The sequence below is a fragment of the Megachile rotundata genome, chromosome 16 (genome assembly GCF_050947335.1).
Source record: "Megachile rotundata isolate GNS110a chromosome 16, iyMegRotu1, whole genome shotgun sequence".
NCBI classification, from domain to species: Eukaryota; Metazoa; Arthropoda; class Insecta; order Hymenoptera; family Megachilidae; genus Megachile; species Megachile rotundata.
This window is the reverse complement of record NC_134998.1, coordinates 7,604,451-7,620,961: the sequence shown is the minus strand read 5'-3', so window position 1 is coordinate 7,620,961 and position 16,511 is coordinate 7,604,451. Positions and strand designations below refer to the sequence as shown.

General features: G+C 37.6%; 1 protein-coding gene across 21 annotated transcripts in view; it reads left to right on the top strand.

The window, feature by feature from the left end:
• dnc (phosphodiesterase dunce) overlaps nucleotides 1–16,511 on the top strand; it is a 437,944-nt gene that overhangs the window by 342,854 nt on the left and 78,579 nt on the right. Inside the window, exons 1-2 of one of the 21 annotated variants that reach the window (XM_012283910.2) lie at nucleotides 3,898–4,036; nucleotides 12,385–12,742. The exons of 19 other annotated variants lie outside the window; for them this stretch is intronic. In XM_012283910.2, the coding sequence (XP_012139300.2) occupies nucleotides 12,570–12,742 (173 nt within the window). In that variant the 5' untranslated portion in view covers nucleotides 3,898–4,036; nucleotides 12,385–12,569. Of the gene's footprint in view, nucleotides 1–3,770; nucleotides 4,037–12,384; nucleotides 12,743–16,511 lie in introns of those variants that run through there. One more of the 21 variants, XM_076540897.1, reaches the window with a different exon arrangement.

Genomic DNA, 16,511 nt, shown 5'->3' with positions numbered 1-16,511 from the left:
TTGCCAATTAATCAGTGCTTTGCACACAAAATTTTAAGTACGTCATAAATCTCATTCTTCATAATTCAACAAAGTATATCATCGCAAAAGAGTTTATGAAACGTCGCCCTAATTTGAAATTCCCAAGTCTGTGGTACTAAAATAGCAGTCGCTGGGAAGTAAGCAATAAAGTTTAACTTCCATTTAAAATCCCACGCTTAAGCCACAGGATATTAGTAGAAAATGGTTCCCGATGGACCCAATAATACAATTACATTTGATTATATCCTCTCGTGGCGCTCATTAGTATGTCGGTAATATGTTCATAACGTATTTACATTCCTAATTACCGTGCATAGTTCAGCAGCTGAAATTTCGTTCTATAATCGAATACGATTTAACGGTTTGCAAAATATATGATTTACGGGAAAGTCCGAAGGTTGAAACTCGTTACGGATTTACGATCGCCATAACGTTTCGTTATTTCAGGTAGTTATGCTCGGTCATTGTAAACGCTCTTGATATCAACGCTTCCAGCTAAACACGTTTCAGATTATTCTCGTTTTCTTAGCGGAAGATTTCCCTCTCAAGTTGTTTCGTTCTATTATTACGTCGCGTCGGAACGTATTTTCCTTTCGATTTCAACGATTACGGCAAACAGCATGGAAAATCGAATATCGACTGAAGATTTTTATCTCGGTAAATATTGTTCGGATATTCGAAAGTCTCCTGTTTGGAAATTCGTATTGGCGTTAATTCAAAGTAAACGTAATTAAAGTTAAAATTAATCAACGGACCGAAACGTCTTTGAAAAACTGATTCCACGGGAAACCCGAAGCTTAGATAAATATTTGGCTTGGAACTGTCCGAGTCGGATGATGACTTAAACGAGTTTTTAAACCCGACTATTTTTTCGACGGTCGGTCTCTGAAAAAAAGAAGCTTCCGATTCGAAGGCTCTTCGCAGCCTCGAGACAATGACGTGACCGTTCTCATAATTCTTCCATTATTAACTAATAAAAGGTCTTCGGGCGCACGGTTGTGTAATGAATTTCATAATGACGAGACAAGGAGTTTCCGTGGTACGTAATTAGACGAGCGTGACACGTTCATTTTCCTCGTATCGGCTTTTAGTTTCCTGCAACTTCGGCTCGCGAAAAATCGTCATTAAACACCGTTACGATTCCCCGCCGATTCCATTAATCTTCAGGCTTTTATTTGCCAGACGTTTAAGAACGGAGGCCTTAATTGTTCTCTTCAATCTTCTCTGAGTACCTGGATATCCGACGAGTTCGTTATTATTCTTAAATTTTGAACGTGTGCGTCAGCCAACTGCTAAAAATTCCTCCGTTATCTATCGATCTTATCTCATGTTTGGTTAGGTCGTCACAAAAGTTCCGATATTCTACGTCGTGTTTTACGAACAAAATTTTGTACACTTAGAATTCATTGGAGGTTAGAGTTTAAGGTATTTAAGGAGCTACCAATTTATCGATATGCACAGTATGTCGGAAAAAATAACATGTGTAGTACACTGTAAATGTACATTTCATTTATATAGAAATTTTAGTAATTTCAGTAAACTTTCGATCCCCAGAAATAGCAAATTCTTTCGCATTAATTTAAACCCTCCATTTCCACAATTCGCAACTAACAGCTCGAACCCCCGGTGATATAAATTACAGAAGTCCCGGTTCGCATGAATTTCGCGTAACCGCAAATTCTATCCCAAAGTAACCCCAGAAACCGCACACGCGAATTTCGATCCCATCATCCAGTTAAATCCTCGAGCACACTACGAGCCGCTTATTGTCAGCCTCTAATCTGGTATCGGTTGTATTCTGGAGCTGCTTATCGGACAAGTCGGTAAAAATCGTAGTATTTGCCCGAGCGGATATATAGGGTGGAATCGTTGCGACGCGCGACGTCCATTGAGCATAAGCTGCTTTCTGTGTGATGATGGAGTACTCTCGTTACACTGCCACTTTTATACTTGGGTGTATACGACTGTGCTTCCACGATCATTAAAGAGAGGATTCATAGAGATATTCATTATATTGCCACGCTTTGTGAGGGAAGATTTTCTAATGTGATGGGGAGATATTTCTTTTTTATGTGTTGGTGCAATTCATAGTTCTGTTTCGTAATGTTAAACATGGTGTAATGATTATTAATATGCGTCGTGTGGGTCACGTTTGATATTACTCCTTATTTCCATATACTTGTATGCACCATACTAACGCTCTGTACTGACTATGCCCCATACTGGTCACGTACCATATTGATTACGGTGCACATTGGTTAATCCTCAGATTGGTCATATTACATATGGACTACGCCTCGTTGACTACGCCTATATTGGTCACGCCCCATGTTAGTTACGTTGCATATTGACTACATTTTGTACTGACCACGCCCTTATTGGTTACGCCCCGTACTGGTCACGCCCCGTATTAGTCACGTGCCATATTGACTATGCCCTATATTGGATACGCCCCATATTGACTATACCCCATATTAGTAACGCCCCATATTGACTATACCCCATATTAGTAACGCCCCATATTAGTCACACCCCATATTAGTCACGCCCTACATTAGTCACGCCCCATATTGACTATACCCCATATTAGTAACGCCCCATATTGACTATACCCCATATTAGTAACGCCCCATATTGACTATACCCCATATTAGTAACGCCCCATATTAGTCACGCCCCATATTAGTCACGCCCCATATTAGTCACGCCCCATATTAGTCGCCTCCCATATTGACTACGCCCCATATTGACTACGTCCCACATTGACTCTCCTCTTGTACTCTTACACTTCACATTAACCATACCCAATAATTTAACGCCTCACACTAACCTTATCCCACACTCCTACATCTCGCATTGATCACACCCCTTACCTCCGCCCTATAATAGTCACAACCTTTACCTTCCACGCCTCTTGGTAGCCACGCCCCGTACTACTCGCATCCCATGTTTTCGCGCCATACTTTGACCACGCCTCTTACTGCCACGTTTCATATTGGCTACGCCCGTTACTCCCACTTCCCACATTGACCACATCCTTTATCTCCATTCTTGATAATGGTCATAACAATTACCTCCACATATTTATATAAGGTAAACCAATACTTCTACCTTTTAATATAAGTAAAAACAATACTTCTACCTTTTAATATAAGGAAAAACAATACTTCTACCTTTTAATATAAGATAAAACAATACTTCTACACTTCATATGAAGTAAAACAATACTTCTACTCTTCATATGAGGTAAACACAATATTCTACATCTCATAATCACGCTTCATAGTCACGCCCCATATTGACCACGCCTCGCACTGACCACATCCTACATTTCCCTGCTCTACTTCCACGCTGCCTAATATCACACTCTACATTTGCACTTTAAACTATTTCTAAATTAACAAAAACGTTCTTACACCTAAAATAAAAAGTCCGGTGTCCAACAGTCCTGTGTACATCTCCTACAAACTCAATGAAACTTCCATCAATTACAACCGATATTACAATTCCCTCCGAATTATCAAAATAAACGCAAAATTCGAAAACGTCTGAAATACAACAGAAACAACCATAATAATGTATATCCGAACAAAAATACCTTGTCCAAGCAAATGTGTTTTCAAAGCACCAGAACACCTTGTTTATAGAGTCAATCCGTTCGATTGGACCATCGGTTACATGTACGACACCCTTTATACGCACACAGTCGGGCCGTGTATATCCAACGACGAGCAACAGCCGTCAGTTGACGGGCAGCACGCGACCAAACAGGATCGCTCGTCGCGAGTTCGTCGCGCGTACAACGTGCCAGTGTCCTTGGCGCAGGACACGCGCCAGGACCAGCCTTAGTCTACGGTGTTTACCAGTCGCTAGCTTCGCGGGTGCCGCAGTTCATGCGTGGCTACCCGTATGCCAACGTTTCGTGCGTTCTCTGGAATTGCGTGATCATTGGTGATCTTTGTGAAGTGATCTGTGCTCGAAGTATCTCTCGCCGGGTTCAGAGCTCCGAATTTAGGTTCGCTTTTCGCTGTTTCTATGTCTGCCCTTTCGAGGACTTGGGACTATGTGGACTGTATTGATCCTTGCTTTTTATTTCATCTGTTGCTCCTGGTCTTTTAGGTGTAAGTGTAGGTGGAGGTGTTTTGAGATATGATGGTAGGCTGAGGTTTATTTCGGTTTTATTGACTTGTGGAGGATGGGTTAGGTTTCTCATATTTCTGAGTTTGGATAGATTGTGGTGACATAAATTTTTGTGGACTAATTTGTTGTATCGTAGGTTCTTTTGTTACAAGTACATTTAGTTAGGTTCTAAACGTTTGTTATTAAAAATTGATGTGTTAGGTTTACTAATTTTTGCATTTTTTATTAATTTGTTTAATGATGAACTTAGGCTATGAAACTGAAATTTCTTTCACTATTTCTTAATTATACCTGTAAATATTGTTCGAACGCAAATTTTTGTGGATTAAGAAGTATTGAAGAGTTGGTAGAAAATTTTAAGGTTGTAATTTGAAAACGATTGAACTACAGAAAACTCGTTTCTTGTCAAATCGGAGGAACCGAAGTGTAAATCAAGGATGACAAGCTGTAGAAATAGGAGGTGGTAAACGAAGCAAATATTTGTCGGTAGTGTTTGGGTCAGATCGACATATTGTTGTCACGGGTTCGAGCGAGACGATATTTTGAAAGCTGGTTCAACGTACTGGATACAAATAAACAATTTATTTTCCAACGAAATGTTCGACTTCGTTTAATGGAAACTGATCGACTTTGGTATTAGAAGAACGAAGCTTGGTAATCCAATTAGTTGTTGATTGGTTTACCTAAAGAAGTACGGTTGAATCACAAATTTTCGATGTCAATAACGCTTTATTATTCTACTGAATTTAGGTTCTTTTGTAAAAACATTGGGCTGAAATTACATTCTAAAATATTTGGTAACAAAATATACTGAAGTAACAATAAAATAAAAATTTTTAAATTAGACTTAAAATTAAAAATTCGAATTTTGAAGTTAAATTAAGAATTCAAATTTTGAAGTTAAATTAAGAATTCAAATTTTGAAGTTAAATTAAGAATTCAAACTTTGAAGTTAAATTAAGAATTCAAATTTTGAAGTTAAATTAAAAATTCAAATTTTAATGTTAAATTAAAAATTCAAATTTTAAAATTAGACTAAAAATTGAAATTTTGAATTTAAATTAAAAATTCAAATTGTAAAATTAGACTAAAAATTGAAATTTTGAAATTAAATTAAAAATTCAAATTTTTAAATTAGACTAAAAATTCAAATTTTAAAGTTAGACTAAAAATTCACATTTTAAAATCAAATTAAAAATTCAAATTTTTAAATTAGACTAAAAATTCACATTTTAAAATCAAATTAAAAATTCAAATTTTTAAATTAGACTAAAAATTCAAATTTTAAGATTAGACTAAAAATTCACATTTTAAAATCAAATTAAAAATTCAAATTTTAAAATTAAATAAAAAATTCAAATTTTAAAGTTAAATAAAAAATTCAAATCTTAAAATTAAATTAAAAATTCAAATTTTACAATTAAATTAAAAGTAAAATTTTTTAAATTAAATTAAAAATAAGAATTTTTAAACTAAATTAAAAATTAGAAATTAAAAATTGAAAATTAAGTAACTAGAAATTTTATCGTTTCAGTACCTTGAAAATTTTTAATAAAATGTCAGTACTGAAATTTTGAGAACAATTTAATAGATAAAAATATTTAATCACTTGAATCTGATAATTTTTTATTGACGTATTTATCGGAATTTCAGGATACGTATATTCGTATATTTATCTCGTTCTGTAATACTTCTTTTTCCCGGTATTTTGCGATTCGGCACTTTATCAGTTTCATACGGCAATTAATGATAAGTCTGAGCATTAACATGAAAACGATTTCACGTAACGTATTGTATATTCATTATCACGTCATTTCGCATTTTCGCAGCACTTTTGCGAAACGTAATATTTCGATTTAGTTTCGACCTTTATTTGATAAAAATGACGAATGTAATTGAAAATTATAATCAATTTCAGAAAATATTGCAACAGGTGTTTCGTCCAAAATTTTACGACAGTAAAATTCGTGGAAATTGTCGATGTTTAGAATCGAACATATTACGTTTCCGAGAATTCTTTTTCGAGTTATTCCGAAAATACGAAATTTGAAACTTGTATTCGACTGGTAATATTTCGCGTTATCAAGCGTCGATTTCCATATCTATGCAAACATTGACGTTGATCGAAGTGTATCGAGGACGCCGGCATAATTATCGATCACGTTTCTCACGATTTCCGATTTTGACGTGTGTCGACAATAGAGACAATCTGCTTCAATAATTATTTCAAACCTGTCGATACTTGGAGATTTCGAATTTCATCAAAATTAATTACATTGAAATTCATTAGCATTAAAATTGACAGAAATTTCAATTCAAATGTTAATTATTAAATGTCAATGGAAATAAAAGATCAGCGAGAAAAAATCAAATGTAAAATTATACCGGCTTATACAATTTTAAGTGAAAATACGAAGTGATTGATTATCTCTATCCGCGGCAAATTAACTGTCAGAATCTTTACTTTCGTCCACATGGGCAGGAAACGCGTTTCTCGAAATAGAAGATTTGAGTAAAGAGAGTAGACGTTGATTGATTATCTCCCGTAAAATACGCCATTACTATATAATATCCTATTGCTCTGACTTCGATAATGGATGTTTAATAATATTCTTCGCAATATACGATTATTTGTTCTATCTTCAAAATATCGCTTTATCTTTCACAAATATTCTGACAACAGATTTAAAGATAATTTCAGAATTTTTTGAACGATCATTCTCTGATACGATTATCATTCACAATAATAAACCTGGAGACGTAGCTTCGTATCTTCTGAAATTATACTCAAATTCAGTTCATTTAAATTCTTCATAATTAATAAACTGTACCATTTGATGTGAAGATACATTAGTTTCTAAAGGTTCAAGGTGTAAGATGTAGAATATTTAATTTTGTAATTTTACAAGTTGACTAAATTGCTCTCTGTGGAGCCAAAAATGTAGAACACAAAGAACCTCTTCATTATTTATAAATTACACCATGACATACAATTTATTTTTCAAAATTATAAGTGCAACCTGAATAATGGTTTAACAGTGTCACGAGTTGACAAAGATACCCTCCAAGAACCAAAAGTGTGGAACTGAAAGAACCTAACCTCTTCATTATTTATAAATTACACCATGACATACAATTTATTTTTCAAAATTATAAGTGCAACCTGAATAATGGTTTAACAGTGTCACAAGTTGACAAAGATACTTTCCATGAACTGAAAGTGTGGAACTGAAAGAACCTAACCTCTTCATACTTCAAAAATTGCACCCTTTAATACCTACACACCTATTACCTTTTACCAAGTAATATTAAAATTGAAAAGTTAAAAATTAAGTTCTAAACAGCTACCATATTCCAAAGCAATGAACACGAAATAACAGTCAATAGTCTCGATTGGTCTCCCTCGGTAATAATCAACCCTGGAACCCTAAACACCGCTTCCCCTTTCAACATGAAGATGAAGAGGTAGGGTATACGAATAAGGTGGGTCCTTACCAAGCAAGATTTCCATGGAAATGGAAAAAGTTCCAGGTGGTTCGGTACTAAAGCATCCGCCAAGTATAAGATGGAACCGTGACGCGGTAAATTTGGAGTTTCATGGGGGACCGTGAAAGATTCACGACGTAGACTCTTGACGGTTAAATGGAGGCAGGCATGTGGAACCCGTTGCATTAAAATTAGAAAGCGGCAGATTAGAAGTTGAAAGCGAAACGGTGGCGACGATGGATAAAAGCTCGGTCTTTATGGTTTCTGGTTGCTATGAATAGCTTTGTTACGAGTTACGTTGTTGAACAGATAGCCGTCCAAATGTTATTACCTACTCACAGGTTCGGTCGGTTGAGTGACAAATGGTCAAACAGTTTCTACAGGGATTTGACTTGGAGATTGATTCATTGAGTTACAAAAAATTCATTGTGTATTCGGTTTATTCTTCCGCCATTTTGATGTGCACGGAGGTACACGTGTCAAGTCACTCGTTGGAATGAGGTTCGAAAGTTATATGCATCATCGTGAATAGAGTCCACAAGATATAGTTCTAGTCTTCAGATGCCTTTGCTAGGATCTTTACAATCCTTTGGATCCCCAGGTCCACACATACCCACATTCAATATGTATATTCCCTGGCATCTATAAGGTTAGGATACCTACATGGTCCCCAGAGTCTCCGCAGTTCCCAACCCTCAGATTCCCTACATATCTGAAAAATTGTGGATTTGCAAGATTACAAGTCTATGAATATTGACACCTAACACTCGTGATGCACTTGTGATGCGCTCTTAATATACTAGTGACGCACACTTGATAGGCTAGTGACGCACTCCTGACGCAAACCTGATATACTAGTGTCGCACTCTTGATATACTAGTGACGCACTCGTGACGCACTCTAGATATACTAGTGACGCACTCGTGACGCACTCTTGATATACTAATGACGCACTCGTGACGCACTCTTGATATACTAGTGACGCACTCGTGACGCACTCGTAACGCACTCTTGATATACTAGTGACGCACTCTTGTTATACTAGTGACGCACTCGTGACGCACTCTTGATATACTAGTATAGGACACCTATACTTCGCCATAGTCCCCAGAGTCTCCACAGTTCCAGACCCCCAGATTCCCTATATATCCACAGTTTCAGTCTCCAGTGCCAAGTTCGCTAGGATCTCCACAGTCCACAGTCCCTCGGATCCCCAGGTCCCACATCCCCACATTCTCTACAGTTCCTGAATTCCCCAGATTCTCACAGTCCTCGGAATCGCCATATTTCCTAGCTTCCCAGAATCCCTACGTTCCCTCGGATTATCACAGTCTCTACTGTAGACAAGCCAGGAGTTGGCGCGTAGGTCGAGCCAGAGTAAAAGAAGCCACTCGCTCCACCTATCCACCGTGAACACTTCCAGTTACATTTCGGCAAATAAGAATAATGACCATAACTGCTGAACGCGATTCGCGCTATCTTGAGACGTTTGTCGACTGTCATTTTTGGTCTAATTGGTGTGTGAGCCAATATACCGAAAAGGCGTCCGTTTTTCTATTCAATAGTAGCTCTAAACAGATGGGTCGCGCGCTGGCTCATGGGTTGATATCGGTAGATCGCAACGGTTAGCCACAATCGCTTGCTAGTAATACAGTAGCGTGATAGTGATAGTATAACCTTGTATACTTGATAACATAAAAAGTTACATTGTAAAGTTATAGTATTCTAGAACGCATTAATTTTGAAGCACAGTAATACAGAAAAAATCAATGTCACTATTTCTCTTCATTCCTTGAACACCTATCTCTGATCCTTCAAAAAGCTTGAATTATAAAATTACTAAATACACCAAAATCTATAATTTATCACGGAAGAGAAAGTGTTCTTCAAGTTTGCATTTTAAGCGAAGGACAATCGTAACGCGTTCGTATTCGACGGCTCGATACTCGACTAATTGCACCGGACGATTTACTTTAATTACCCCCGGAAGACAGAAAGGAAGTTCCTAGGAAATGAAGTTGAACAGGCGTCGTTTCGTCTCGACGCAGGAAACAGAAATTGAAATTGCTTTGTCCCTGCGAAGTTAACAGCAAATCCAGACCTGCATCCGATTTATCGTGCGTCGTAAAAAGAAAATACAGTATTACGAAGCGCAAGAAGTATTTTTTCACGGATCATTGGTCTGGAAAAGTTTATTCGAATCTTGATTCAGGGTTCTCGAATCGAAAAGCGTCTTTTTCTAAAATGCGCACAATGTGTCTTTCTTTTATTTTGTTCGAAGAACGCAAGGGATTTCAGAATTTTCAATTCTTGAATTACGCTTCAAAATGGTGGTGTTGAAATCTAGAACGTAAAGGTCCGACACATGCAAGGATACTGCTATCCAAAATTGTTACATCACAAAATTAATATTTTTGAAATATTTCCATATCCCGAATTATTTACACTCTAAAATCTTCAGAGTAATATCCTTCATAGAGTAATATCTAAAACTTTAGACGCAAAATCCTAATATCTCCAAATCCTTATATATTGGAAAATTCCAGTTTCTCTCAAAAGAAAATCGTCCATTGTTGCACATCGATTAAGATATCGCAATGAATTTGCGTTACTCTTAAATTTGACCAACGTATATAGGATAAAACGGTAGCTGTTAGCTTGCAGAGCACGCGTTCGCCGTCCCAGCAAGATTTCCTATTTTCCCCGAGCAAACGAGTTTACACGACAGGGATAAAGGACATTTTTCTTGATTTTCATCCAGCGAACGGAAAATTTCTCCTGATATATACGCGTTAATCGGTCGGCTTCACCGACGGCCGAACAAAGAAGATCGTAAACGCATGTTTATCGTTTACTATTACCGTTGAAAGTTCGTCCGATAAATTCCACGAAAGATGCGGAGCAAATTGCGTGAAGTAATTTAGCAACGTTGAAAGAATGCAAAGGGAACGTTTGTTCATTTTAAATTCAAATCCACCGGCTCGTAGCGGTGCGGAACAAATGAAGTGTACAACAGTTGTTAAATGAGATTCATCGACGGCGACGCTCGGAATTCCGGCTTGGTCGAAGGAAATTCATCTTGCTTCGTTACTTCTCTCCGGGGCGGAAAATTCATTTCCCGCGGAAAAGTTTCGTGGAAGTACCGTAAATAACGCTGACCCTTCGCAAGAATGGCGCCGAGACAAATGAGTAAACACTGGGGTGTACCGGTGCCGACTCACCGGTTGGTGCAGGAAACTGAGGTAGAGGTACTTTGGTAGGTTAGAATAGAAATTGACGATTAGGACTATTATCAGTAGGACAATTAGCAGTGGAATTATTGGCAATAGGATTATTAGTGCTTGGATAGTTAATACTAGAATTGTTGATATTAGGATTATTGACACCACATAAGCACTAGTTAGTAACGCTAGGATTATTGACCTTAGGACAGTTACCGATGTCACGAGTTGACCTAGGTTAGAGCTACTATTGAATAGAAAAATGAACACCATTTCGGTATATTGGCTCACACACCAATTAGACCAAAAATGACAGTCGACAAACGTCTTGAGACAGCGCGAATTAAGTTCAGCAGTTATGGTCATTATTCTTATTTGCCGAAATGTAACTGGAAGTGTTCACGGTGGATAGGTGGAGCGAGTGGCTTCTTTTACTCTGGCTCGACCTACGCGCCTACTCCTGGCTTGTCTACAGTAGAGACTGTGATGATCCGAGGGAACGTAGGGATTCTGGGAAGCTAGGAAATATGGCGATTCCGAGGACTGTGAGAATCTGGGGAATTCGGGAACTGTAGAGAATGTGGGGATGTGGGGACCTGGGGATCCGAGGGACTGTGGACTGTGGAGGTCCCAGCGAACTTGGCACTGGAGACTGAAACTGTGGATATATAGGGAATCTAGGGGTCTGGAACTGTGGAGACTCTGGGGACTATGGCGAAGTATAGGTGTCCTATACTAGTATATCAAGTGTGCGTCACGAGTGCGTCACTAGTATATCAAGTGTGCGTCACGAGTGCGTCACTAGTATGTCAAAAGTGCGTCACGAGTGCGTCGCTAGTATATCAAGTGTCCTATGAATGTATAGTTTCCTTTAGGGACCGACTAGTGTTGACATCTATACATCACTACCATGTGTGGTCATCATATAACGCTAACGTTGCACCACTACCACATCATTATAACTGCTATGTTTACATTATAATTGCCATGTTTATACGTTAACATGATGCTATGATGTTGTAAGGCTACCCTATGACATTATCACGCTGTAACATTACCATATTACCACGCTACTTAATCACCAGAGTAGTTCTTAAGCATCCTAGCCCAAGAATATTTTACCAAGAATTTCTTGTTTGCCAGCTCAATTAAAACTCTACCAGATCTATCTAAAAGTTACCTATGTAAAAGTTGATCCATAATAATGGATACTAATGAACCTGAATATCGAATAAAAAGAAAGTTAGTAAAATCCTATAAAAACCATGTAACGTCTCTCAAACCGGTAATATCCCTATTCCACCGTCCCACTTTTATATTAATTTCCTCCCTCCTAATCTTCATTTCAAAGCCACCTTTCCGTCTTAATCTCCACCCCCAGCAAGACAACGCAGACTCGTTTTAATCAGCAGCGAAACAACTTTTAATTCGGCGAAACGCGCAGAATCAGATCGAAAGGGCAGACATAAAGTCAAACTGTAAACACCAGCGTAACTTTTCAAATTAACCTCTTCAGTATCTCTGTCCCTTGATCTATTGAGCTCCCACAGTGCCAACAAGAACTGAAGTCCCCACACGAGTGCAAACTCATCAGACTATAAGTAAATATATACTTAAACGTCGGATGATCCAAGATTGAGACTTGACGACCTGTGAATCGTCGATGGAAACGCGGTCCTAGACGGACCTAACACGCCCATTATGAGCGACTACGCTATTCTGGTGCCACACGAGGTGTCCTCGAGATTGGCACGCAGAGACTCAGGAACGATGAGGGTGACACTTCCGGTCACGTCGTTTAGGAGGCACAGCGGTTGCGTCTCGATGCTGGCGAGAGCTAAGCCGCATCCTAAACTTGTCTACGTCGCTGTTCCGTAAGTTCTCTTTTCAGGATAAAAATCACGCCTTTTCTATAAAGGAGACATGTCACTGTGACAAATAGTCGGATTTTTGATAAAATTCAATTTGTAATTCGGGTCCAATTGTCATTTGTGTGGATTGTTGAATACGGAATTTATGTAATATTGAAACTTAGGAATTTGCTTTATCAGCTTTATAAGCTTGCCAATGTGAGCTTTGGTATGTGAGCTTTGGTCTCCATTGGCCCCTACCTAATTACGTCACCCTTTGATCATAATATCTCTTCCAAAAGAAGATGACTTCAAAAATAGTCTCAAACGTCATGAACTACCATTATTACTAGTTCCGTCCGTCACCACCAGATGGCACTGTCGCACCTACCTTTCCTCATCCAGTTATCGAAAATTAAAGTATCTTAAACTTTCTAAAAGAATGCGAAGTAAAAGTGTCTTGAACGAACATTAATCAAATTAGAAGTATAGCGACTTTAAGTACAATGAATTAAAGCGATCAATTTCTTATGATCTCGCAATCTAATAAACGATCAAGCGTCCGCCATTTCGCTATCGAAAGAAGCCATTAGAAAATGAGGTCGGCCAATGATTCCTTTTAATTATCCATAACATAGAACGTCGTAGAAAGAGCGAGAGAGAGAGAGAGATGATTAGGTACATGCGCAATTAACCTAATCACGCCAGTGCGATTCCTGATCGAGGGAGATTTACAACCAGCAGTAGGACCGTTGGGTTTAACGACTGTGGAACCCCATACGATCTCGATTTGCTAATTTAACGATTCTTGGGAAAATTAGGCTACTCTGTTACGCTTGTAGAACCTTGAATTTATCGCGTCGGGATTGGTGAATAGGTTATTCAAGGGGAACAGCCTCTAGGAGTTTGGTGGAAAGTTTGGAATGGCTTGTTTGGAGGGTCTCGTGAGATATCTGTCGCTATAAATGGGTATTGATGAATTATTGTTGGGGATATTTTCGATTGTATTGAATGGCGATCGGGCTATTTTAGTAATAATAGATATATTGGTAGCAATGTACTCTTATAACAATATGGCTCTTGTTAGTCATGGTGTCAAAATATAGAAATACAGGAGACACACCTTTGATATTTGGCAATGTTCCTTTAAATTGTACAATCGAGCTAAAAATCAAGCTCGAATTAATTAGAAATTTGTCATAAATTTTCCCTGTAGCAATATTAGTTTTCGAAGTGTTCAATTTTACAAGATAGAAAAGTTGAGGAAAGACATAAAATTACTCTGCACAATATATTTTAAGCATACTGAAATGATTATTACAAATAACTTATAAAGAAATGACAAACTATCAGAAGAAAATACAGATGTTACAGAGAAATGACAAAATATTTATTACAAATAAATTACTGGTGCAGGTTTAGACCGTTCTTCACCGGCCGCCATACTTGCACACCGTGCGCATGCGCAGTTCGAAATACCGCGTCGAAGTGGTACCCTCACGATTCTTTTAGCTTGGGCATTTAAATTGGTTGTATTCTGTCTCTCTCTAAAAACTAGTTTCCTTGTCGCCTCTTGTAAATGTCCTTATCTATACTTTAGTTAAAGTATAAATACAAATTTTGAAATTTGAAATTTCATATACACAAGTTTCCTCTAATTTAAAAGTCTGATATCTTCAAGTTTCTAAATTTTTCAGAATATTATTCTTCAATTTACCACCCTGTCAACTTATAAAGAAATGACAAACTATCGGAAGAAAATACAGATGTTACGGAGAAATGACAAAATATTTATTACAAATACTGGTGTAGGTTTAAACCGTTCTTTGCCGGCCATACTTGCACACCGTGCGCATGCGCAGTTCGAAATAGCGCATCAAAATGGCACCCTCGTGATTCTTTTCGCTTAGGAATTTAAATTGGTTAAGCACTCTCTGAAAAGTACTTTGTTAAGTGTTTTCTCTTGTATTTCTACTCTTCTTTCCCGAAGAATTAAGTTCCGAGGTGCGAATAGCGTTTTAACGTGATTCCAACCAATTATACGGCTAATAATCGTTGAGATCGGATCAACTCGCTCGTTAAACGGCTCTAATTACTCAAGCCTAATTAACATTCTTTCGTTTCGTAATCTTTGACCAGAAAACACGTTTCGTCTTCCTGCTTTCGATAACGATCACCATACGCGATTGCATAAGCCGCGACCTTGTTATTCAACGCATAAACTTTAATAAACAGTCATAGAAATTTTCAATTCTTCGTTATTTTCTTTTCTTCGTCCATGAAAAGATTAATAGTCGATATTAATAAAGACGGAATATTGCTAGCTGCAATACAACGATTATCAATGATAAAAGGCTTTCCAGAGATTTGCACGTGACCTAAAAACCTGTTGCAACGAGCTCTCTGTTGAGCAAACTTACAATCGAGACATCTAGACAATCTTTCCGTTTATCTATAGCCCCGGCCAAGCCTGAACAGCTAATATTGGTTTTCGAGCAGAGCTGCCAATAAAGTAGTGATTAAAAGCCACTTCCGGTCTGTGCTTGCCGCGCCCATAATGTGTTACGTAAAACGCATTGAGTAATGGTTAAATGTAACGGGCCCGGTAAATGAGGGTGTGCAGTTCGATACCAGACTACATTGATACTGTTGCAAATATTTACGCTATTCGTAACAATTTTATATATTATTTTTGTCAACTGTCATTATTATTATTTTTATATTATTAGAAAGTGTGGCGATAGTTTCTTGAGAAATTAGGGATGTTAAATTTATCAAGCGAATACTGTTACAGTATACTATCGTCTATAAGTGCTGCTTGTAACACTAAATTATGCTATATTAGTAGTTATAACACCTGCTACCTGTAATATAAATTTAAGTACTGTATTACTACACATTGTTAATTTATTAAGGTATTCTGTAGCATCGCAAGAGTCGATACTCGACAAGGAACGAATATTTTAAAGAAAGATAGAGTTCAAAACTAATTTAAATGCCCAAGTTAAAAGAATTAATTACCATTACTTTCCACTATGTTCATACATCGTACATCAAAAATTGTAGATTTAATTAAAAAATATTTTTTTATTTTTGTTAAATTTGACGCGATATTCACTGAATGATAAATGCGTCGCCTTTCAGCTAGCCAGAGTTAAAAATTCAGCAGCCAGTTTGAGAATGCGTACACGTAAAAATTCAAATATTTAAAAATGTAGGTTTCCCAAATAAAAAAGAGCTAAACATGTAAATCCGTGAACTCCACATTTCTCGAAATTTGCAATGTAAAGAGAAATTTCGTTCGTAGAATAATATTTCTGAATGACAAAAGTTGGCGAAATTCGTGACCTCTGACCTGACAAATTTCCCCGACCCGTTTCTCACATTTCGCATTTAGGAAAATATCTCCGGGGCTGCAGCGAATTCAATTTTTCTTTGATCGCCGAGGCGAGAAGATTTCTTCTTCCATCCGTGTTATTTTGCTATGTTGCTTTGAACCGTATGTTTCTATTGTTTCCCGAATGATAATTCACCGTTTGATATATAGCTTAGCGCGGTCGAAGGTAGTATAACCGCGCTCCCTGGTGACGCGAAATAAATAAGTCTCCTGCACGACTTCATTAGACGTATTTATGAGACGCCATGGACCAGAAGAAACTGAATTCGACGCTCTTTGATGATGCAATGGTACACCGTTGTTAGCTTAACGAAGAAATTCGACCATTATTCGCTGGCTATTTATGATAATGTTCAACTTGGGAACTTCTCTTCTATAATGTTACTTTCAAAATTA